The sequence below is a fragment of the Sodiomyces alkalinus genome, assembly GCF_003711515.1.
Source record: "Sodiomyces alkalinus F11 unplaced genomic scaffold SODALscaffold_1, whole genome shotgun sequence".
NCBI classification, from domain to species: Eukaryota; Fungi; Ascomycota; class Sordariomycetes; order Glomerellales; family Plectosphaerellaceae; genus Sodiomyces; species Sodiomyces alkalinus.
This window is the reverse complement of record NW_021167079.1, coordinates 4,108,157-4,129,247: the sequence shown is the minus strand read 5'-3', so window position 1 is coordinate 4,129,247 and position 21,091 is coordinate 4,108,157. Positions and strand designations below refer to the sequence as shown.

Here is a 21,091-nt window from a genome sequence, read left to right as displayed (position 1 = left end):
GGCTCGTTATCGGCTTGTCCAGAAACCGCCCGTATTGAATTGGCTGCTGTCCTGTCTCATACCGAAGACTTTAGAATAACGAAGCGTACCTCTCCACAGGCCGACGAGCAACTAACAACGATCATCACAGTCGAGCTATACTTATCGCAATTTAATCTATCTGGTCACGATCCGCCTTGACAGGCACCCGGCGCCGACATGGATTTCGCCGCTCTCATGTCGAAAGAGCTCTCCAAGAGCAAAGAGGAGGTCGCCACACCGTCCAAATATATCAAGCGATCCGAAGTCGAACAAAAGCGAAGGGAAGCCTATCTCGCCGAGCAGGCTCGGCTCGAAGCCCAGCGCCAAGCCAAAGCGGAGGCCAAGCGCAAGCGCGAGGACGAGACGGCAGAAGAGGCGCGGGAACGCGAGGAGAAGAGACGCCGTCTCGCCGATGAATCGCGACGGCGGCGGGAGGAGAAAGAAGCCGCCGAGGAGGCGGCCCGGAGGAAACGCCTGGGCTTGCCGCCACTCTCTCGGGCCACGAGCGAGGAGACGAACGAGTTGGAAGACGGCATGGAGGACATCCCCGACGACGAGCTGCGGGCGAAACTGCGCCAACTAGGGGAGCCGGCGGTGTCATTCGGGGAAGGACACAGGGGACGGCTGCGGCGGTACCGACGACTCACCACCGTGGTTACACAGGGCCCGATACCGACGACATTGGCGCTGGTGGAGGAGAAGGATATGAAGGTGGATGGTCGGGTGCCGCAGGACAAGGAGGAGAGGAAGTGGCTGTTCCGGCAGCTGGCGAGCTACTTCACCATGGTTTTGACGGAATATCAGCGGGCCATGGAGGCGGAAAAGACAGATACGACGGCGAGCAAGACGGCGTATGCGGCCATGGTGCAGAGCCGCGAGAACATGAAGCCGGTACGCTTTCACATCTGCGCCTATTCCTTTTGGCCGTGTTCACGTTTTAGCTAACTCCCATTTGCTGTTTAGCTTTTCCGCAAGTTTGAAAAGGGCGACATAGAAGATTCCCTTCTTGAGCCCATCGTGGAGATCGTCAAGGCCGCGCAGGAGCGCCGCTACGTCGACGCCAATGATGGGTACCTGCGCCTCTCGATCGGCAAGGCCGCCTGGCCCATCGGAGTGACCATGGTGGGCATTCACGAGCGTAGCGCCCGCGAGAAGCTACACGGCGGCGAGCGAGGACACGTCATGGGCAATGAAGTCACGCGAAAATTCTTGCAAAGCATCAAGCGCTGCCTGACGTTTGCGCAAGTCCGTTGGCCGCCTGAAGACGTGAGGCAGTTGATGGGTTGAAACGCCCTGCAGATCGACAGAGGAGTGTGGCTTTACGCTTTCTGGCCCATCTTCCTGCACGCTTTCCATCTGTCACGCCGAGGTAGTCGTCGAAAAATTCAGGGCAAAGGCCTTAGGTGTTGGTAACATCGTATTTGGAATCTGGGAAGGAGTTCCGGCCTGCGGTGTCTGGGATTGGCAAGTGTACGGATACAGATTGCATTTGGCCATGATTGTCAATCAGCGGGGCAAACGTGATTTCTGTGTCTTCTATTCGTATTCCTATGTGAGCAAGGGAAGATACGAGGTGGGTCAAACTCCATGGCTTCTTTCTGGGCATGCGTGAGGAGTTCGCATGGTAATAAGGGGCACTGTGTAAGCTGACGGGGTGTGTATGCCCGCTCTCCAAGAGACGTTCGTCCCTAGAATCGTGGAATTCCTATGCCTTGCCCCCCTTTTGATCGTCTTATCCGTGTCGGACCCGAATCCGCATGATTTGTCTTGACAATCCCGACTTGGCCTGGGAACCACAAATTCATCGTTTCTCAGCAAAGGTTGATGAAGCCTCTTCGTCATTTCACACCGAGTGCATTCGTATTCTTGAAGCTACCGTCTCTACATGTACGTGCTAGGATGCCCGCATGTGCAAAATGCGCCCGCCGTTGCGATCCCAGAGAAGTGGTCCGTCAGGGGTATTTCCTTTACCTAGTCTGGAGACTGAGGCTGACAGTCTTGACCAAGTCGCATCTTCCCATGTTCGCCCGAGGTGCTCTCACTACTCCATAAGGATGCATGAAATTGTGTGATGAGTTAATAGATAAACCCGTGACTCAAGTGACAAGGCCCTGTGCATCGCCATGAGTATTGATATTCCCCAATCACCAGTCGCTTGCTGAGTAAATGGGAGACCGAGGTCAAGCCTGACTCTCTACCGTGGCCATTGGGTCTCCACTGTTGTCGAACCACGTATCAGTTACTTCCTCCTGACCTGCACGTTGCGCTGCTGTAAGCTTCTTCGCGTTCTTCACCTCCATGTTGGCCGCAACGAGGCTCATTCGGCGTATCCGCTCCATGGCCTCCTTCTCGTAGAGCCTGGTCCTCTCGAGGGTCATTGCTTGCATCGCCTTTCGCGGGTTCGAATTCATAGCAACCAGAACCTATTGACAAAATAATGAGTAATTTGATTGCCTTTTTTTTTTTTTGTATGGGAGGGAATCGACAAACCTCATCGATGTTATCGATGCGAGCCTTTAGGACGCCGCTACGGATCATGTTGACGAGCTCCGGTATGATCGGCTCGCCCGCGGGGCAGAAGGCTTCTCTCAGACTGCCGATAGTGATGCGAGAAAAGGGGCGGCAGTACTCAACGATGCACTTTCTGCGAATTGTGGAATAGATCCTGGGAAGGTGCTCTTGCAGATAAATGTCGAGCAAGTAGTCCGGCTTGTAGGACTCGAGAATTGCGAGACAAGCCGAATAACGGCCGTTGACAAAGTGGGAGATAGCTTTGCGGATGTGGGACTCCAGCTCCAGAATTGGCCGAAAGTTCTGGTTGTCAAGAACATGGATCTGGAGCTCTTGACGGTCCATAGTGGCAAGGGCCAACAGCCCGCCGTATACGGCGACGTCGTTGGGGCTCGCGATGTGACTGTAGTCGGCGGTCGCTTTAAAATGCTTGCCCGCGTTGATTTGAAGAAATGCGGTGGCTGCGTTGCGATACTGCTCCAAGCTCATAAATGCGATGCCATGGACGACTTTGCTGTACTGCTGAAGCGCCTTGTGGTCCTCACTCGGGATGCTGGTGATTTTAGCGAGGCTCCCGAGAACCATGGGCCAGTCACGTTGTTGAAGAGCGACGTCAATAAGATGTTTGCCCACATCCTCAATCTGCTTCGACGTGCTAACATCGGGGCGCATGCGGCTGTAGGCCTCGCTGGCGCTGGCGAGTTCTCCAATGCTCTCAAAGTGACGTCCAAGATCCTCGTTACCCATCTAGACAATGACCGTATAAGTGATCCCAACGGGGTAAGGTTGATACAGATTGGGGAAACTGACCCGGATGCTTTCTTTGACGAGGTTGTTCTTGTATCCCTTAAGTTGCACTTCTAGTCGGTGTGTCTGAGCTCGGTTTTCCCGTGTCACCCTGTCGACCCATGCTTGGTCGAAGAGCCCCTCCGGGGAGGACGGGGCAGCAATTCTGATACATTCGTACACTTCTTTGTATCGGCCGACATCATTGCCTCTCTTGGCTTCAGCCACAGCTGCCTTCAATGCTTCCAGACAGAGCGGAATGCAGCAACGTCCAATAGTCAGAAGACGTTCAAACCGGGTGCGACCTACGGGAGAGAACAGATAAGCGGGCGCCGGTGAACGCAAGAGACTCCAAGTCAGTGTACCTGTATAGCTCTGGATGTATAGTTCCAGATCGAATTTGGGAGTCTCTGGGAAGGGCAGCTCTTGTCAGTACGTCCCCGCTACAAACGAAGACTTCCGTTGGAAAAGCACACCTTCGACGACTGTTCCCCCTCGGAGGCGAATCTGGTCGAAGAAGGCCTCCAGCCCCGGTCTCACAGCGGCCATGATGAGTGACTACTGAGAAGGGGCCGTCCTGTGATTCGTATCGGAGTGCTAGTAAGTGCCTCCAAGTTAGCACTGGGGGAGAGAGTGCAATACTTTGACGCCGTATCAAGCGCAGGGACAGGAACGTGGCACCAAGACCTCGGGACCAGGGGCCCGGGGCCCGGGGCCGAGGGCTATCCACTGGGACGCTAACTGACTGTGGACTGGGGGGAAATATAAACCGCGGGGGGAGGAACGTCAACAGTATGGTTACCTAGGTAGGTATGGTAAGTGACGGCAAGAGATGGCACACGGAGTGCGGTCGAACATGGAGCTCACCTCTAGTACTTTGTTGATATTCGGTGAGAGTAACCCGATGAGTGTTGTCGGGCCGCAGATCGTAGGATGCCTATCTATTATTGCACCCAGATGCGAGTATACCGGGTCAGGTGGTTGTAAAAAAGGTACGGAAGTAGTCCCGACGTTGCTGGGCGCTCCGGGAGAGGATGCTTTCGTGGGGGTAGCTGTGAGGTGAGAGATGGTACGGAGTACTTCGTACAATCAGGTCATCATCACCATGGCTGGCGCTTGCGCATTTGAAGCGATTAGTCAAGAATGGTGGGCCAGAATATACCTAGTACACCTCCACCAGGGTTTTAAAGGTTAGCTTGTGAATTCGCCCCACATCCTATCAATCATTGGATTAGCCTGCCGATCCGTACTTTTCCACCTATTTTATATAGATAGGTACAAAGACATATGACGATCTTGAGGATTATCTTAGGACTACCCTGGTGGTGATAGTAGTGATAGTGGGGATGATAGGGGCAGTGGCGAGATCTAGTAAGTATAGGTACTTATAAAGGGTGATATGTCTTATATATTTGGATGTACCTCTACCCTACCGGGATTCCCTGTTATCCGTAACCAATTATACTCGTTCGTATCCGCGCTAACCTTTAAAACCCTGGGGGAGGTGTACGCAGTACTTTGTATGATGCAACTAGGAGGACTATTTTATCACTATAACCGTCGCCATATTATTCGACCAAGGTTGGCTGTAAATTAGGTAATACTATGTACCCACTTCGTACGCTGCCGGATATACGGAGTACGGATACCGAATGCCCCCCACCGCGTCACAACTAAGCCAAGCAAACAACCGCCTTGGCTCGTGGGTCTTTCCACCCTAGTGAGATATTGGCTTATTCGTGTGTACTTCGTCGTGCTTCATAGAAGTCTGCAAGACTGGTGCATAAAGTACGTTAGGAAATCCCAATCCATCCCACCACCACACTTTGTCCTCAATTTCACTTCTTTCTTGCATTAAATTACTTGGCTCTTGAGGCTGCTGATTCGTCCCATGTCCGTACTACACGTGTAGGAGGACGAACCTGCATGACGCATTTCAGAGGCGACCATACGTTCCGTACATGTACATCAGGCGAGAAGAGACCACACCGTGCACTTTGAAAGTACGCACATGTGCGGATAGGCTGACTTCAGGAGACGTCCCATGCCCGGCACCATCGTTCCAGTCCAATGCCGCGGAGTGCCAGTAAACTACTGCCTTATTAGCGACTTACTCTTAAACTAATCCATCCACGCGACAGAGAGCATGGCAAAAATGCCTCGAACAAATAGTTTGTACAATCAAGCAACAGATACAAATAGTTGTTCTGCATATTTGATCCCACGCCCACAAGAGGCAACCCTGTGCCTCAGATGATCCGATGCCATCCAGCTGCAACGTTCTTGAACTCAGGAGGGAGCCCGCCAAGGCTGATAAACGGGAGCTTTTGAGCAGATGGCGGGGGGTTGGATCGCGGAGAGCTTGGCGGTGTGTTGTGCGGCGGTGAATTACGTAGGCCAAGATTCTGGCTGACCATTCATGATTCTGATGTTGGGATGGCCAAGCCGGCCCAGGGTGGGTCGTCTTGGTCCCTGAGCGGTGGGTCTCGAACAAGAAAGCAATCGCATCTTTTTCCGCCTTTGTTACATATGTATTTCTCACATCAAATACCATGAATTGCGGATTCTTTCAACGCACGAGGTACTCGGCGCCAACTTAAGGACACTGATAGGTAGTCGCCTTGTCCGGGCTTAATTCTCCTTAGAATTCGGTGCGAATTTGTTGCTGAGATGGACCAAAACAGCATAGCATACATAGCATGGCATCGGTCATCTGTCATCGGCCATCGGTCATCTGCTCCGCGGAAGAGCAAAGACCTCAGACCTGGAAGTTAGTGTGCCTCGGCTCTGATGCTATGGCTTGCATTAGTGATGAAGAAGAGGGAGCCAGTGCGCCATAAGAAATGGCCGTTGATTCGCTTTGATGCCCGTTTTACCCCCACACGGACAGTGCGTTGTATGGATCTGTACGGATACCTAGCAAGTCCCCTTATTTTCTTACCTGTATTTCGGTCCCCCCTTGCAACGTACTTTTAGCCTTAGCGTCGGCGACTCGAGTGCAGGGAGGATCCAGTCTGATGGAACAAAAGTTCAAAGGATCATCCATGTTAGCTAAGGCTCTGTGGATCAGTTTCCGATGTTTGGCCCCTTCTTTGTCTTTCCGGGCGAGTTTTAATCTTGTATTGTATTTTCAATTTTTAAAAAACAAGAAGGAAGGAAACAAAAAGGCGGAAAACAAGAGGATGCCCGTCGCAGGGTTCGTCAGAGCGGACAATGTTGTCCTCCCCCTTATCCTCATTTAGCTGCCTACCTAGGTATTTACCGAGCAATGTCTCTGGCTCCGAACACTCACTACCTTAGGTACCTTACCCTACCTAAGGCTACCTACCTAGGTAGGTAGCACCCGGAATAGTCGCGCGTCATGGTGGCTGCTTGTCTATGTATACAAACCTCAGGTACATTCTGACTCGGTAAGCTGCCTTGAGTAATTAATGCTTGATATTCTCGGCGTTTAGGTCTTCGGAGCTCATACTTCGTACTGTAAAGCTGCTCCCCGGACCTCGCCCGCCGCCTCCGATCCAATCCGTCACCCGCCCCGCCGTCTCCGTTGTGATGCCAGGATACAAATGTAAGTTAGCCAGCAACGGGACATACCAAGACCACATGTAAGCTTTTACGTACATACGCTGTACGGTGCCTGTACAAATTTACGGAGTACTAGACGAGGGTCACGAGAGATGTGGCTTTGTGAGGTATTTTATTTTCATTCGCCTTTTTATTACCTTATACTCCATAAATGCAACCTACCCAGTCTACGCCGGCAGGTTTAACTCTTCCTGGATGTTCCTGGGTCCAACAGGTAGTACTTCATAAGATAGTTCTTGTTGTGTAGATCGGCCCATCTTTGGATCTCTCCACGGAGGTCCGAGTGTATGATACTTCCGCATAACATCTGTTGGTTGAGGATTATCCGTCGGCATCCTCCGCCCTTTGAGGCTTACATCATAATATGTACGTACGTGGTAATTGATGCCAGCTGTGCCGTACAACGTACGCACCACTGCGACTTCTGGCCGCCAATACAGTAGTCCCTGTACCCTGTTGCGAAGCTGGATGGAGTGTTATCGTGGGTGTCCTGGGTAATTACCACCAACGGTATACTCTCGATATAAGTCCCTCTCTTCCCTCTTCTTTTTCCTCTTCGACCACAATAGCAGCAGGAGGAAAAAAAAAAAAAAAAGGAAAAAAAAAAAGGAGATGGTGGGCTGTCTCGTTGAGGGACTGCCATTAATAATTACGTTGTACCTACCTTAATTACGGGTAGTTCCGTCGTATTCCCGTCTCCCAAGCGCTGTGCCCCCTCTTCTTTCCCCAAGATACGAAACCCGATAAATGAATTTGGTGCTCTTTGTACGTTGTATGCAGCTTGCCCCGCTCTCGGTCTTCTCGGTCAATTGAAACGGTCGCGTCGATCCATGCTTGCAACAATTCCGTCCCACAAATCCCATGCGACCTCCCCCTTCGAGCTTGGCTACACGTCTAACCTCTACGCTCCATGCTCCACGCTCCACACCGCACTCATACCCTCACTCGTACTGTGCCGACGGTGCTGGACGCACTTGATGACTTGGTACCATTCAGGCGACCGCCAAGCTCGTACTCGACCGATCCGCTCCAAATCCGCAAATCCGCAATCCTGGTGTGCGAAGTTATACCTAGATACCTACACACTATAGGTAAAAAGTGTCCGTAGTTGGTTGACTCGACACATCCCGGCCGAGTAGGCCGGTACGTATTCCGTACAGTGATTGATCTCGCGTCTTCTTTTCACCTTGCCTCGACGCGAGCCTCTCGGAGTCGACAAATGCAGGCCCCCTTGTTTATTAGTTCGGCCCATACCCATACCACCTCGGCCAGGAACCACTCTTGTCGGTTGAGAAGCACAAGTCCCGTGCTCAATGCTGGCTTTCCTTCCATACCTACTGTGACGGAGGCCCTTCTCTCTTCCTTTTACATTCTTTTCTCACACACACTCCCTCCCACTGCTCAACCTTTGTGACCAGTTCCTGGTGTCCCTAGGCTCGATCCCAAACGGCTGGCCAGTCCAGGAGCCATCTTTCGGCACTCGGATTTGGGCTGTCCGGCCGGCTGCCATCTCTCTCTCTTCCCCCTTCTTCCCCTTTCCGCCCGGGAAAATGAGTGGTAGGTAGCACTCTCCAAAGTGCATACAAATCCCCCTGTCTCTCGTCTCTCGGTAGGCCAAGAAAACCAGCGGCCAGACAATTTTCTGAGCGCCAAATTGATTATCATGGTAAGGGTAAGCCCCGTTATGGAGGGTATGCCCCCTCCTAATCGGTCTTCGACTTCGAGTAAACCGCCGCCCTCTGTCGATACGGCCGTCTCGACCGACATGTCCGAAGACGACCTGCCGCACCCCATCTCACCCACTGGTTCTCACGGGCAGCAGCCGCATTCGCCAACAAATAGTGTTCACTCGGTGTCTGAAGATCCAGACGGTGGTGCTGGAGGTAGTGGCACTGCCGGGGAAGCCCCGTCTGTCCCCGCGCAGAAACGTCGTCGGGTAACACGCGCTTGCGACGAATGCCGGCGCAAAAAGATCAAATGCGACGGCAAACAGCCATGTACCCATTGTTCTGCGTACAGCTATGGTATGTTTTGGTGATTCCTGGCCGGCTCTGTGTCTGCTTATTTTGTATATGTGGGAAGGAAGGCCGGGAACTTCGTCTCCCGTCGTCTCGTCCGTCTTACTGACCCGACCTTTCAGAATGCACCTACGATAAACCATCAAATCGTCGAAGGAACCCAGCCCCGCAGTATATTGAAGCTTTAGAAAGCCGACTCCACCGTGCCGAGACGCTTCTGCGGACGTTTATCCCCGATGTAGACCTGAGCGATCCTAACCTCGACCCTGCCGTCCAGCAAGAATTTCGCAACCGGGAACTGGCTCGTGTCCAAACCAAGTTGCGGCCGGACCAGGTACCATCTCCCGACAAGGAAGACGCTCAACTTCTCTCCATGATCGAGTCAATCGGCCAGCTAGACTTGGACGATCAGGGTGGCTGGGATTTCCACGGCGTATCGTCTGGTGCCGTGTTCCTACGACGCATGAAAGAGCACTTCCAGGGCCTCATGGGACCCGGCAACCAACTTCCATTTCTCCCACGGAAAGCGCGACTCCAAGGCCTTTTGCATCATGGCTCGGGTGCTTCGACGGGAAGCTCCCCCTGGGAACCGACATCATCCCACGTACCGGAGCTGCCGCCGAAAGAATACGCACGCAAACTTTGTTATTACTCGCTCAACTGCGCGACATGTTTGGTTCGCATTGTTCACATTCCCAGCTTCTATGAAATGTTTGATCGCATCTACGAGGAGCCCTACGAAAACATGACGCATGAGGAGCGGAGGTATCTAGGACTGCTCTACGCCGTTATGGCCGTGGGATGCATGTACGACAACTTCGACGACAGCGGCCCACAGGCGGCGTATCAACAAACGGTGGAACAAGGGTGAGTTTCAGGTGGTCAGACGTGTGACCTCGCTCCCGCTTGCTTCGTGGGCTGGGCTACCCGGCTAACCCCTACGGCGTAGCTCCCAATACTACAATGCTGCCCGACACGTGCTGCAGGACATCACCGAATGTCGGGATCTCACCTCCCTACAGGCGCTTCTCTTCATGATCCTGTTTCTCCAGGCCACTTCCAATCTCAGCGGGTGCTACGCATTCGTCGGCATCGCCCTTCGCTCCGCCGTTCGCATGGGCCTGCATCGAAATCTTCAACACGAGCAAATCACCGTCATTGAGCAACAGGTCCGACGAAGAGTGTTCTACGTCGTTCGCCAGATGGACATTTACGTATCCGCCATGCTGGGGTTCCCCCTTTTACTGAACCCCGATGACATGGACCAGCCTTATCCTACCGAAGTCGACGACGAATACATTACCAACGACGGCATCATCCAGCCCCCTCCCGGCACGATGAGCTTTTTCGAGGCGTTCAATGCGCATACGAGACTGATGGAAATTCTTGCCCGGGTTATCAAGTATGTTTACCCCCTGAAAGGCCTGGGCCAATCTGCCACGGGGGGGGACAAGCCGGGCACGACATATCATATCAGCTACGCTAGCATCAAGAAAATCGAGGGCGAACTGCAGCAGTGGTACGTCGACTTGCCGGAGCAGTGGCGGCCGAGCTCAGAGGGTTCGATGGAGGTCATCCGGTACGTCAGACTTTTCTTTTCCATGTGGGCGTCGACCGGAATTGGGCTTCATTGGAAGTCTTATCGCAACAGGTGCTAATAGGATTATCCAGGGTCCGTCACCTTCTGAGATTCTCGTATGCCCATGTACAGCTGGTTCTCTACCGACCTTTCCTGCATTACGTCTCGCCCCGCCTGAGCCTCGGAAAGCATGTGGATGAGCTGTCGTACGCGTGCGCAGCCGCGGTGGTTAGCGTCTCGCGGAACATTGTCCATATCGGCATCGAGATTCGAAGGCAGGGCGTACTGGCTGGACCATACTGGTTCATGCTGTATGCCGAGTACATCTCCATTCTCTCCTTGGTATTCTACGCCGTGGAGAATCCGGAGAAGCTTGGGTCTGGTGACGTCTTGAGCGACGCAAAGGCGGGCAGAGACATGATCGAAGAGCTGAAGTCGAAGAGCCAAGCCGCCGAGAGAGTGGCAGGTGCGCTCGATGCAAGTCGTGCCCGATCCATTGTTCCCTTTAGCTTTGCGCAGTGCCTAATTGTTGTAGGTTCTCTTCGACCAACTACCCCAGCGGCTTCTGCAGGCAAGGGCCCAGACGATACCCACGAAGAAGCGATCGGCACCCTCGCCGAAGGCTGGTTCCATTCCTGGTTATGGTCATCATCCGGGGCTTGGGCTTCGATCTACTCTTAGCCAACGGCGATCCGAAGAGCTCGTCCGACCTGCCAGCTCTTCTTTACCCAACGGGGGCATGTGCCACGCGCCCATGCAGGGATCGTTCGGAAGCACATCCCGAGAGACGCCGTTCGTGCCTCACTCGCAGGAGATTCTGCCGACGGATGCGGGATCGCAGACACCGGGCAGCACGAGTTCCGGGCCTAGTTCGCAGGCTGCGGGCCAGGCGTTTCCACCAACACATCCGATGTACACCAACAACTCAATTAACAGACTCGATTCATTGATGTTCCCGTCGGAGGACCCGTTCGCATACCCGAACCAGCCAATGCTTGAATTGGGCTACTCGAGAGCAGCAGCACCGACAGCAGGGTCATCGGGTCCGGGGCCAGCGCACTCGCGTGTCGGTGCCCCGCTGGACGCATCTCCGTTTCCGATGACGGGGGCATTCGAGGGCATGGATCCGCAGCAACTTTTAGACGCAGCGACACCTTTTTTCGTGCAGCAGCAGCAGCAGCAGCAGCAGCAACAACAGCAACAATCTCATCAGGTTCCGCTCGGGCTGGACCCATCGAACATGCACCAGAATCCCGCAGCGGGTGGGATGCCGGGAGACGCGCAACGACTGGAGCTAGCGCGGCGCGCGGCCCAGATGCAACGGCCGACAGATTACAGAGAACTTGAACGCATGCTGGCGGCGTCGGGACGACAACAACAGGGGGATTGGGGGGACATGTTTGGTCGGGAAGGATATCAGAACATGTGAACCGGGCCCAAAGGGGGAGGGAAGCGCCCGATATTCTTTAATGAACTCTGCGGCCCGGAGCCCGCGATTTTTTCTTCCAAGGCGATATATTAGATGGCTGCCATTCGGGGAGGGAGTAGACCGGGCTTGGCACTGAAAGATGAGGGGACGAAGAGGTGGTCGGAGTTGGCGTACATAGAGGCGTTGTAAGAGAAACGGTTTCGGGGGGTTGAGAGGGGATTGTTCATCGTGGCATTACGCCCCGTTTCCGTTCTGATCTCCCGCAGAAAGTCTACACGACATGGAAGGATACCTATACCTAAGGTAGGTAAGGAGTCGGTGTGAGTGTATATGGGAATGAGGAAGACGGCCCATGGTACAGACATTCAAGCCATCCCTGGCAGATGCCAGACTGGTTGCCCCTCTCGGGTTTCTTTGAGTCATTCTCCAAGGATAGTACATGAATCTTGGCTGCTGGTTCTGCCAATGGCCTGCTTACTTTATTCGCGGTCTTCTGGTACCCCTGGGGAGATCACACGGTTCACACCGCCGATCTCGAATAGATGTCTTGAATCCAGGGATGATCAAGTTCTCAAGTTCTCGGCGTGAAGCTTGCAGCGAGGCGCTAGAAATATTCGACAATCAGGTAATTAGAATATCTACTTTACGAGGCTTATGCAGCTATCAGGTGGTAAGAGATCAACGGGGCAGGACAAAATGCGGTGAGAGCTGGATGTCAAGTACCTTAAATAACGTACGGAGGATCCATCCCCCATGATAACGAGGGCGGTCTATCCGTCATCTCACTCCCATCCTGTCAGCAACTGCATCTTCGACCGTTCCTGCAGACTTGCATTCAATGACCTGCACGGATATCGGTTGACGACAAGGAGCTGACAGCGATCCCGGCGGTATCAAGTCTTGAGCAGAGTCGACTTCGACTTGTCAACCCACCATAGAACGGGCATCATAGTACGGACACTGTCTTGGTGTTTTACAATTACAACAAGCATTCACTTCGATCCTTTCCATCAAGCCTTTTCAATATACGAATGCCTTATTGGATCCTTCCTCCTCCGTGGAAATAAAGCAAAGCAGATATTCATTAGTCCTGCATTCATTCACTGCCACGATGACGAACACTGGCACTGGCTCTCACCACGCACAGGACGTTTTCATCGATGAGATGGCTAGGCTGTATGTTCTCTGGTGTTGCGTTCGAATTCACCCAGTCGCTGGGAGACGGCTATCCAGTGACGCCAAGAGTATCGTCTGACATGACAGGACTCCAGGAAAATAGACGTGAAACTTTCTGGCCTAGCACCAGTCGACTTCGAAACAGATGCTCATCAAGAGACTGCCAAGAAGAGATATCCCGGTGGGTAGCTTCTGAGAAACCAATTCGAGAAAGGATAGGGTAGGGTAGGGGGGGTGAGATGATGCACACAGAGCTGACACATGGAGAAGCCAAGCTACACGCCCGGAAAGTGGCGGCTGAGCTTAAGACTGGCAATGGGCTTGTCTTCTTGCCCGGCGAGCCCACCCGGACGTGGGAGTATTCAGACCAGGCCCTCCCTTTCCGCCAGCGAAGGTACTTCTATTACCTTTCAGGCGCCGACTTGGCCGACTGCGCTGTGACGTACGACCTCGCGACCGATCACCTCACTCTCTGGATTCCCTATGTCGAGCCCCGCCAGGTCTTGTGGAACGGCCGCACCCCGTCGCTCGACGAATGCCTGGAAAAGTCAGCTGTGGATTCCGTGCGATATACCCGTGAGCTTTCCGCCTTTCTACACGCCTACATTCATCAGCAGGATGATCCTATCATCTTCCTCCTCGACCGGACCCAGGCTCCCGTGGAGCTTGATAGCGACTTCTTAGCCCGGTCCTTGGTCAAACTCGACGTAGCTTCGCTCAAGCCAGCCATGGACGAGGCACGCGTCATCAAGACCGACTACGAAATCGATCTGATCCGGAAGGCCAACGAGATTTCGTCCGCCGCCCACCGCGCCGTGCGAGACCGCCTGGCAGACTTCACCAACGAGCGAGAGGTCGAAGCCCTGTTCCACTCCGAGTGCGCCCTCCGCCGCGCCAAGCGCCAAGCCTACCCCGTCATCGCCGGCAGCGGCGACAACGCCGCCACCCTGCACTACGAAGCCAACGACCAGCCGCTGGCCGACAAGCAGTTCCTCGTGCTCGACGCCGGCTGCGAGTACGCCTGCTACGCGAGCGACGTCACCCGCACCCTGCCCCTGACCGACGCCCTCTCGTCCGAGAGCCGGACCATCTACCGCCTCGTCCAGCGCATGCAGCAGGCCTGCATCGACGCCGTCCGCCCCGGCGTCCTGTTCTACAGCCTGCACCTGCGCGCCGCCCACCTGGCCCTCACCGTGCTGCACCGGATCGGCATCCTCAAGGGCCACCCGGACAAGATCTGGCTGGCCGGCACCGTGGCGGCCTTCTTCCCGCACGGGCTGGGCCACCACATCGGTCTCGAGACCCACGACGTCTCGGGCCGGGATCGCTTGCTGCTCTCGCGCTTCGAGCTGGAGTCGCTCGGCCTCGACCGTGGGAACAACAACGCTTCGAGGTCTGCCAAGGCGAAGCGCCAGTTCGTCTCGCCGGAGACCCTTGTCGCTATGCATTCCGGTCAATATGGCATTGCCTGGAAACCTGACGAGACGGAGGAAACATCAACGGCGGCCGCGCCGCCTCCGCCGTACAGCGGACGACAGAAGCTCGGACCGGGCATGGTTGTCACGGTGGAGCCCGGGATTTATTTCTGCCGGGAGTACATTGAAGGCTACTTCCTCCGTAGCGACAGGCACAAACACTACATTGACGTGGAGCAGTTGGAGCGCTATTATCACGTCGGTGGTGTGAGGATCGAGGATGACATCTTGGTCACTGAGACGGGATATGAGAATCTGACGAGCGCGCCCAAGGTAATCTAATGGTTTCGTGGGAGAAAGGAACCTGGAGGAGCAATGGGGGTTTTCGTCTCGGCGTACCCTTTTTTTTTCCCCCTTTCAAACGGGGGTTTCAATGCGATTAGACGAGTTGATGTCTGGGCCATTTGTTACGGAGTATTCGTCTTAAAACAGTTCGGCACGTTATCAGGGAACAATATATATGCAGAGGTGCGAAACCGCCGCCGTGGACAGGCGAGATAGATAAACCAGGGGGAGAATCCAGAACCATTTCAATCCTCATACAGTAACAGTAGTCCCTCATGATGCGTGTAACACGTAGCTGTTCGCTTGTTCGCTTGTTTTGCGTGTTTAATACAAGACAGCCCCCCATCGCCCTCTATTTAGCTGCGTATAATCACTTGCTACGGATGCCTCCCGACTTGACCATAAAAAAAGCAAAGAAAACGATAAAGAAGAGACAGGGAACCAGCAGAGAAAACTACAGGAACTTCTTCGGCGAACTGGCTCTCCTCCGCTTGTACATGTAGTAACCAATGGCAGCCACGATCTGCGAGCCGATGATGACGAATATCAGCTTGCCGTGACCGGGAACAGCCTCCGACACCGAGCTGGCGAGGGTGCGATGATGCTCGCCGAGGGCAGTCCTGAGCGCACGCTCGCTGTTCTTGACATTAGTGTTGACGTCCTTCCGAATGGACTTGATCTCGCGCTCGAGATCGCTCATCTTGAGCTCCAGGTCCTTAAGGGCGTCCATGCGCGGGATGACATCCGTCTTGATCGTCTCGACGAGCCGGGTGATCTCCGACTTTTGCTGCTCGCTGGCCCGGGCGTGTTTGGAGACGGTGCGGAAGACGTTGCTGATGTGGTGCGTCATGCTCTGCAGGCGGTTGTGCAGGTCGGCGAACTGCTCGGCCGAAGACGTGAAGACGTCGGCAGATTGGTCGGCGACGTCGTAAGGATCGTTCACGCCGTCGTTGCTGTTGGAGTTGTCGAAGAAACCTTCGTCCTTCTTTTGTTTCTGCTGCTGCTGCTGCTGCTGCTGCTGCTGTTGTTGTTGTTGCTGGACAACGACAGGTGGTCTCGTCCTCCGGGCGGCATTGTTGTCGCCGGCGGGGGGTTGGTTCGCGTCCGCCTGTCCATTCTGCGTATTGGTGTTCTGGGAGTCGAGACTCTCGGCCATGACGGCGAACTTGAAGATCTCGAAGGAGTCTGGGTTGTCGGCGCTGGCGGCCGTAACGCCGAACTGGTAGCCTGCGGGGACGCGAACCTTGTCCGTCTCGAAGCAGAGGCGCCCGTCGACTTCCACGGCGAACTTGTTGGAGGTCTGGCGCATCTTGATCTGGCTGGGGCGGCCGAGGTTGCGGTACGCGTAGACGCAGTGGCCGAAGGCGAGTCTGGAGATGTCCTTGTGGGAGCTGAAGTCGATGGAGCCGTCGTTGAGGAAGCCTCGAAGCATGCCGCCAGCGCCGCCGTGGGTGTCGACGACGAGGACGAGGCCGTCGAAATGGCCGACGGTATAGACGCTGTTGGTGCTGACGTCTCGTGGCCCCGCCGACGTCAGCCAGATGTTGAGGTTGCCACCCCCTCGCTCGGGGCCTGTGGCTCGGAATTCGAGGTCGGCGATCCAGCTGGAATAGTCCAGCTTCCTATCGGCCCAAATGGCAGCTCGTTGGTTCCCCGGAGCGACGGGCGTAAGGATGATCTTGTTCGAGAGGAGTTGGGGTTGTTGGCTGCCCGAGAGATCGAAGTGAGGAATGACGCCGTCTCTTCCCATACTGCTAAGGGCCAGACAAACGGTTAGCATCACATCGAGACATGATATTCGTACGTATGTGGCGGGTGGGGAAGAGGCATGGCTGTGGTGGCATCTTACTTCCCGTCATAGCCAAAGCTCAACTCATTGATCAGGTACTGAGCTTGGGCGAGGCCAGCACCCAGCATCAGGGCGAGCGTAGAGCTCAGCGAAGGTATTGGAACATGCATTGTGGAAAATGAAGACTGGTCTCTGTCGAAAATTCGACTGCAGAACAACGGGTAGGAAGACCAGCTACGCAGGAAGCTGTCGCGGTCGTGGACCCAATTGGATGTCCAAAGATCACAGGGAAGCTCTTATGAACCAAGCCGGCAAAAGAATTCGCAGAGCTGAGGCGGAGTATGTTCGAAAGGGAAACCCAATATAACAGGCCGAATCCTTAGTATGATGTCTCAGTAGCTTGAGGACAGTTGGCACTCGAAAATGATGGGCGGTCGACGATATGAATTGGGAAAGCGGCTCTTCGGAGTTGGGCTCCGAAGATTGGTCTCTTGGAAAAAGGGGGAAAAAAATGGACGGTGAAGCTCCAGAACGATCCAAAGTTGTTCTATATGAAATTCAATAGGGAGAACGATTGTTGTGTGATGCAAGTGGGCTTGCAGACCATCCGTGACCTTGTAGGGTCTAAGAGTCTCGTTATTTCCCTTTTTTTCTTTCTTTTTCTTTTTTTGAGTGCTCCGATCCTGCTGACACTCTGGCTTCAAGGAAAGAAGCAAGAGTACCATACCAGTATGGGCACCACCAGAGTGGCTGGGGAAAGCGGGGAGCCACATCCCGTAGCTGTACTTAGGTACTTCAAGGTGGAGGTGGAGGGGAAATTTGGGGTAATTACGGAGTACGAAGTACCTGAGATGTCCTAATAACTGCAGGTGGTGCACAGACTGTTCACCCCCCGTTGCAATCAACAATTGACCGTCGACTCTCTCTAACCCCCCCTCCCCAGCCCAACTAACTGAGCTCCCGACAAGGTCCACATACACACCTGCTCAACAGAGCAGAGTTGTCGGCGATTAGGCCTCCGAAATCTACCACCCCCCCTGCGATGCGGATCGTTTTTTCATAAAGGACCATCTGCGCGTGCCACGATGGCCGAGAATTTCCCTACCCTTGGGCAGTGTGCCCTGGTCGCCGGGGCATTCAAGGTTCTCTTATTTCCTGCATAGTAAGTTTCTAGGTGATCTACCCTCATCACAAGTCTGGATCCCTCATCTCCTTGGCTTGGGTCCCTGTGCGGTAGATTTGTACAGAGCTAACGGCCCGCCCCTTACGCTACAGCAAATCGACCGATTTCGAGGTTCACAGGAATTGGCTTGCCATCACCAATAGCCTCCCACTGTCTCGGTGGTACTACGACACCACATCAGAATGGACGCTTGACTATCCCCCCTTCTTTGCCTACTTCGAATGGGGCTTGTCGCAAGCCGCCAAGCTCGTCGAGCCAGCCATGGTCAGGGTCTTCAACCTGGAGTATGACAGTTGGAGGACGATATATTTCCAGAGATGGACCGTCATTCTGTCGGAGCTGGTGCTGCTATACGCACTATACGAGTATGTTTCCCCCCTGGCTTTCGTGGCCCCACGTACCAGCGGCAACGTGGCCGAAGCTCACCCGACTGTCAGGTTCGTCGCAGCCTCGCAGCTCTCGACCAAGCGTGCCAACCACGCAGCCGCTCTCTCGATTCTGCTGTCCCCTGGCCTCCTGATCATCGACCACATCCACTTCCAGTATAACGGGTGCATGTACGGTTTCTTGATCCTCTCCCTCGTCTGGGCCCGGTCAAAGTCAACTCTCCTCTGGAGCGGCCTAGCATTTGCCGCCCTGTTGTGCATGAAGCACATATACCTGTACCTAGCCCCGGCTTATTTCGTCTTCCTGTTGCGTGCCTACTGCCTCCATCCCAAGTCAGTAATGCGCATTCAGTTCATGAACTGCATCAAACTTGGCGGAGGCATCGTCGCCATTTTCGCAGCCGCATTTGGTCCGTTCGCCTATCTAGGCCAGATCCCGCAGCTCCTGAGCCGTCTTTTCCCCTTCTCTCGCGGACTAGGCCACGCATATTGGGCCCCCAACGTCTGGGCGCTGTATTCGTTTGCCGATCGAGTATTGATATACGGTGAGTCAGGGGCTCCAAGAAGAAGTTGAAGCCAGCGTTCAGTTTGCTAACGACAGCATAGTGGCCCCACGACTCAAGCTGCCGGTCAATCTCGATGCGGTGAATAGCGTCACTCGTGGTCTGGTCGGGGATACTGCATTTGCCGTACTGCCCGAAATCACGCCGAATACTTGCTTCGCCCTGACACTGTTCTTTCAGGCACTGTCTCTACTCAAGCTGTTCAACCAGCCGACCTGGGACACTTTCATTGGCGCCGTGACGCTGTGTGGGTATGCCTCGTTCCTGTTTGGGTGGCATGTCCACGAGAAGGCTATTCTTCTGGTCATTATCCCGTTCACCCTGATCGCCCTCAAAGACCGCCGCTACCTGGGAGCATTCCGGCCCCTTGCGGTCGCCGGACACGTATCTCTGTTTCCCCTCCTGTTCACGCCGGCGGAGTTCCCCATTAAGACGGTATATACCATCTTTTGGTTGATTCTGTTCCTCATGGTGTTTGATCGGTTGGCGCCTGCATCACCGAAGGCGCGGTTTTTCCTGCTGGACCGCTTTAGTACGCTGTACATAGCCATCAGCATCCCCCTAATCATGTACTGCTCTCTAGGGCATCGGGTGGTGTTTGGCAAAGCGTATGAGTTCTTACCACTCATGTTCACAAGCTCGTACTGCGCCATAGGGGTCGTGGGGAGCTGGGTTGGTTTCATGGTTGTGTACTTCGCATCCTAGAGTGGCCGAAAATTCGCAAAGAAAGGCACCCGGTGCTAATAAGGAACATACATATGTTAAGAGTGTAACAGGACACCCTGCCCCATGGTGGGACTTGCCACAGCCACAATCATTGAGGCCTGTGAACCATATTTTGGGAAATGGATTCCCTTCGGACACCCCATCGAGAGACCTGACGTCGTCCTAACTGAGTCAGCAAGTAGCCAATCAAAATTGGACAAGCCACGTGTTCTGGAAGGCTGAAAGCCACATAAGCGGGCCCTGATTTTGACGCCAACGACAGGTGGGGTAAAGAAGCCCAGTCTATTCCTGTTTTAGAAATAAAGATGGTACCTAATGAGGTACTGTTCCTCCGGACCGTCCACCTCGCCAAGGTTTCTTGATCGTTGGACTCTCGTTCTGAGAATACAACAAAGTAAAGAAGCATTGAAATACACAGCTCGAGAAGTTAAAATTTCCTCTTGTCAATCAGAGGAAGAAAAAATAGCAAACGAATTGTAAAGAAACTGAAACTACGACATACTTTGATTTCCGTATGTCTACAGCTCACCGAAATTCAAGAGGAAACACCCCCCTTTTAATAAGTATATGAACATTGGCTGCTGTTAGTTCCCCTGATACGTCTAGTTTTAGTGTCCATACTGATATGGGTAAAAGAACAGGGGGAAAGCGGCGGGTCACAGTTAATTACCAAATGTAACACCATCGGATACATGCCCGGGAGTCTTGACCCGCTCTCACCTTCAGGAAGCTGCCCTGTTTGACCACCAAAATAAAGCAATTGCTCCAAAGCCAACAAGACAAGCACGCATCCGAGTCCGACGCACAGCTTCGCAACACCACAGATGAGTTTCCGATGTCTGAAAACTAAGATACCAGATGAGAGGCTCAGGTGGCCAAGACAAGGTCTGGAAGACCCGGTGACTTTCAGGACAATACGTTGGATATAAAGCAGCGATGCGATGGGATCGAATGAATGAACCAAAACAAATCATTATCCATTCCATTACAATTGAAAAATCCGAAGATTTTCTTATATTTTATCAACTTTTATGGGTGGCGTCATTGTATGGCCTGCGACGCGTTAGACTGCACCCGTGTCACAGTCTCCCACGAGGCCTTCAATCCGAATGAGACCTACCCATCGGGATATTATTTCGATCAGCTATTAAGGAGCATTGTGAAGCAGAAATATGTCCAAAATACTTGGTTCAAACTCATGTTTGATTCGCCTGATTACGGCGAATAAGTCAAGTACAAAAACGTGGGTGAAAAACGACGAGGCGGTGTCGTTGCCCAAAGCCGAGGAAATCTCGAGGGTGGAGTGGTGGTTTTGGAGGAGGCGGGAGGACAACGCTTGTCGTCAGGGAACAGAATATGTACGAAGTAGCGGGACATTTCACGCACCACACAACACACGCACACACGCGCGTGCCCACACACCGCGGCGGGTGCCGGACAAGCCCCGCCCCAACACAATGGGCCGCCAATAGGACGCAACGGAGACCCCATCGAACCAAGACCATGCGGTCTCTTCCTCAGTACCTGGTATTTTCCCTTACCTCTTTGAGAGCGACAACCTACTGCCAATGGACGGTAG

General features: G+C 53.9%; 7 protein-coding genes across 7 annotated transcripts; 4 read left to right on the top strand and 3 right to left on the bottom strand.

The window, feature by feature from the left end:
* Positions 1 to 216: 216 nt before the first annotated feature.
* SODALDRAFT_269066 (Prp18 domain-containing protein) lies at positions 217 to 1,308 on the top strand (the record flags this gene model as incomplete). The annotated part of the gene is made up of 2 exons (XM_028607639.1): positions 217 to 912; positions 985 to 1,308. The coding sequence occupies 2 exons, from the start codon at positions 217 to 219 to the stop codon at positions 1,306 to 1,308; spliced, it is 1,020 nt and encodes a 339-aa protein (XP_028470572.1).
* A 439-nt stretch (positions 1,309 to 1,747) lies between these two features.
* Positions 1,748 to 4,363, bottom strand: SODALDRAFT_288280 (COP9 signalosome complex subunit 1). The gene is made up of 7 exons (XM_028608593.1): positions 4,186 to 4,363; positions 4,065 to 4,120; positions 3,795 to 3,915; positions 3,684 to 3,728; positions 3,343 to 3,623; positions 2,512 to 3,279; positions 1,748 to 2,444 (listed from the first exon to the last, which is right to left on the bottom strand). Exons 3-7 carry the CDS (start codon positions 3,865 to 3,867, stop codon positions 2,202 to 2,204), a joined length of 1,410 nt encoding a protein of 469 aa, XP_028470571.1. The 5' UTR covers positions 3,868 to 3,915; positions 4,065 to 4,120; positions 4,186 to 4,363; the 3' UTR covers positions 1,748 to 2,201.
* A 672-nt stretch (positions 4,364 to 5,035) lies between these two features.
* On the bottom strand, positions 5,036 to 5,872 carry SODALDRAFT_354949 (hypothetical protein; the record flags this gene model as incomplete). The annotated part of the gene is made up of 4 exons (XM_028613768.1): positions 5,036 to 5,086; positions 5,182 to 5,240; positions 5,308 to 5,409; positions 5,509 to 5,872. The coding sequence occupies 4 exons, from the start codon at positions 5,870 to 5,872 to the stop codon at positions 5,036 to 5,038; spliced, it is 576 nt and encodes a 191-aa protein (XP_028470570.1).
* Positions 5,873 to 8,442: 2,570 nt separating this feature from the next.
* On the top strand, positions 8,443 to 11,974 carry SODALDRAFT_23064 (transcriptional activator Mut3p). The gene is made up of 5 exons (XM_028607365.1): positions 8,443 to 8,927; positions 9,044 to 9,788; positions 9,871 to 10,500; positions 10,593 to 10,977; positions 11,036 to 11,974. Exons 1-5 carry the CDS (start codon positions 8,567 to 8,569, stop codon positions 11,927 to 11,929), a joined length of 3,015 nt encoding a protein of 1,004 aa, XP_028470569.1. The 5' UTR covers positions 8,443 to 8,566; the 3' UTR covers positions 11,930 to 11,974.
* Positions 11,975 to 13,027: 1,053 nt separating this feature from the next.
* On the top strand, positions 13,028 to 15,091 carry SODALDRAFT_23033 (Creatinase/aminopeptidase). Its single transcript, XM_028607364.1, has 2 exons — positions 13,028 to 13,105; positions 13,201 to 15,091. Exon 2 carries the CDS (start codon positions 13,345 to 13,347, stop codon positions 14,860 to 14,862), a length of 1,518 nt encoding a protein of 505 aa, XP_028470568.1. The 5' UTR covers positions 13,028 to 13,105; positions 13,201 to 13,344; the 3' UTR covers positions 14,863 to 15,091.
* A 228-nt stretch (positions 15,092 to 15,319) lies between these two features.
* On the bottom strand, positions 15,320 to 16,824 carry SODALDRAFT_336376 (concanavalin A-like lectin/glucanase; the record flags this gene model as incomplete). Its single annotated transcript, XM_028612587.1, has 2 exons — positions 15,320 to 16,616; positions 16,715 to 16,824. The coding sequence occupies 2 exons, from the start codon at positions 16,822 to 16,824 to the stop codon at positions 15,320 to 15,322; spliced, it is 1,407 nt and encodes a 468-aa protein (XP_028470567.1).
* A 769-nt stretch (positions 16,825 to 17,593) lies between these two features.
* On the top strand, positions 17,594 to 19,715 carry SODALDRAFT_326918 (dolichyl pyrophosphate Glc1Man9GlcNAc2 alpha-1,3-glucosyltransferase). The gene is made up of 4 exons (XM_028610297.1): positions 17,594 to 17,816; positions 17,930 to 18,202; positions 18,275 to 18,768; positions 18,830 to 19,715. The coding sequence occupies exons 1-4, from the start codon at positions 17,740 to 17,742 to the stop codon at positions 19,489 to 19,491; spliced, it is 1,506 nt and encodes a 501-aa protein (XP_028470566.1). The 5' UTR covers positions 17,594 to 17,739; the 3' UTR covers positions 19,492 to 19,715.
* Positions 19,716 to 21,091: the final 1,376 nt, after the last annotated feature.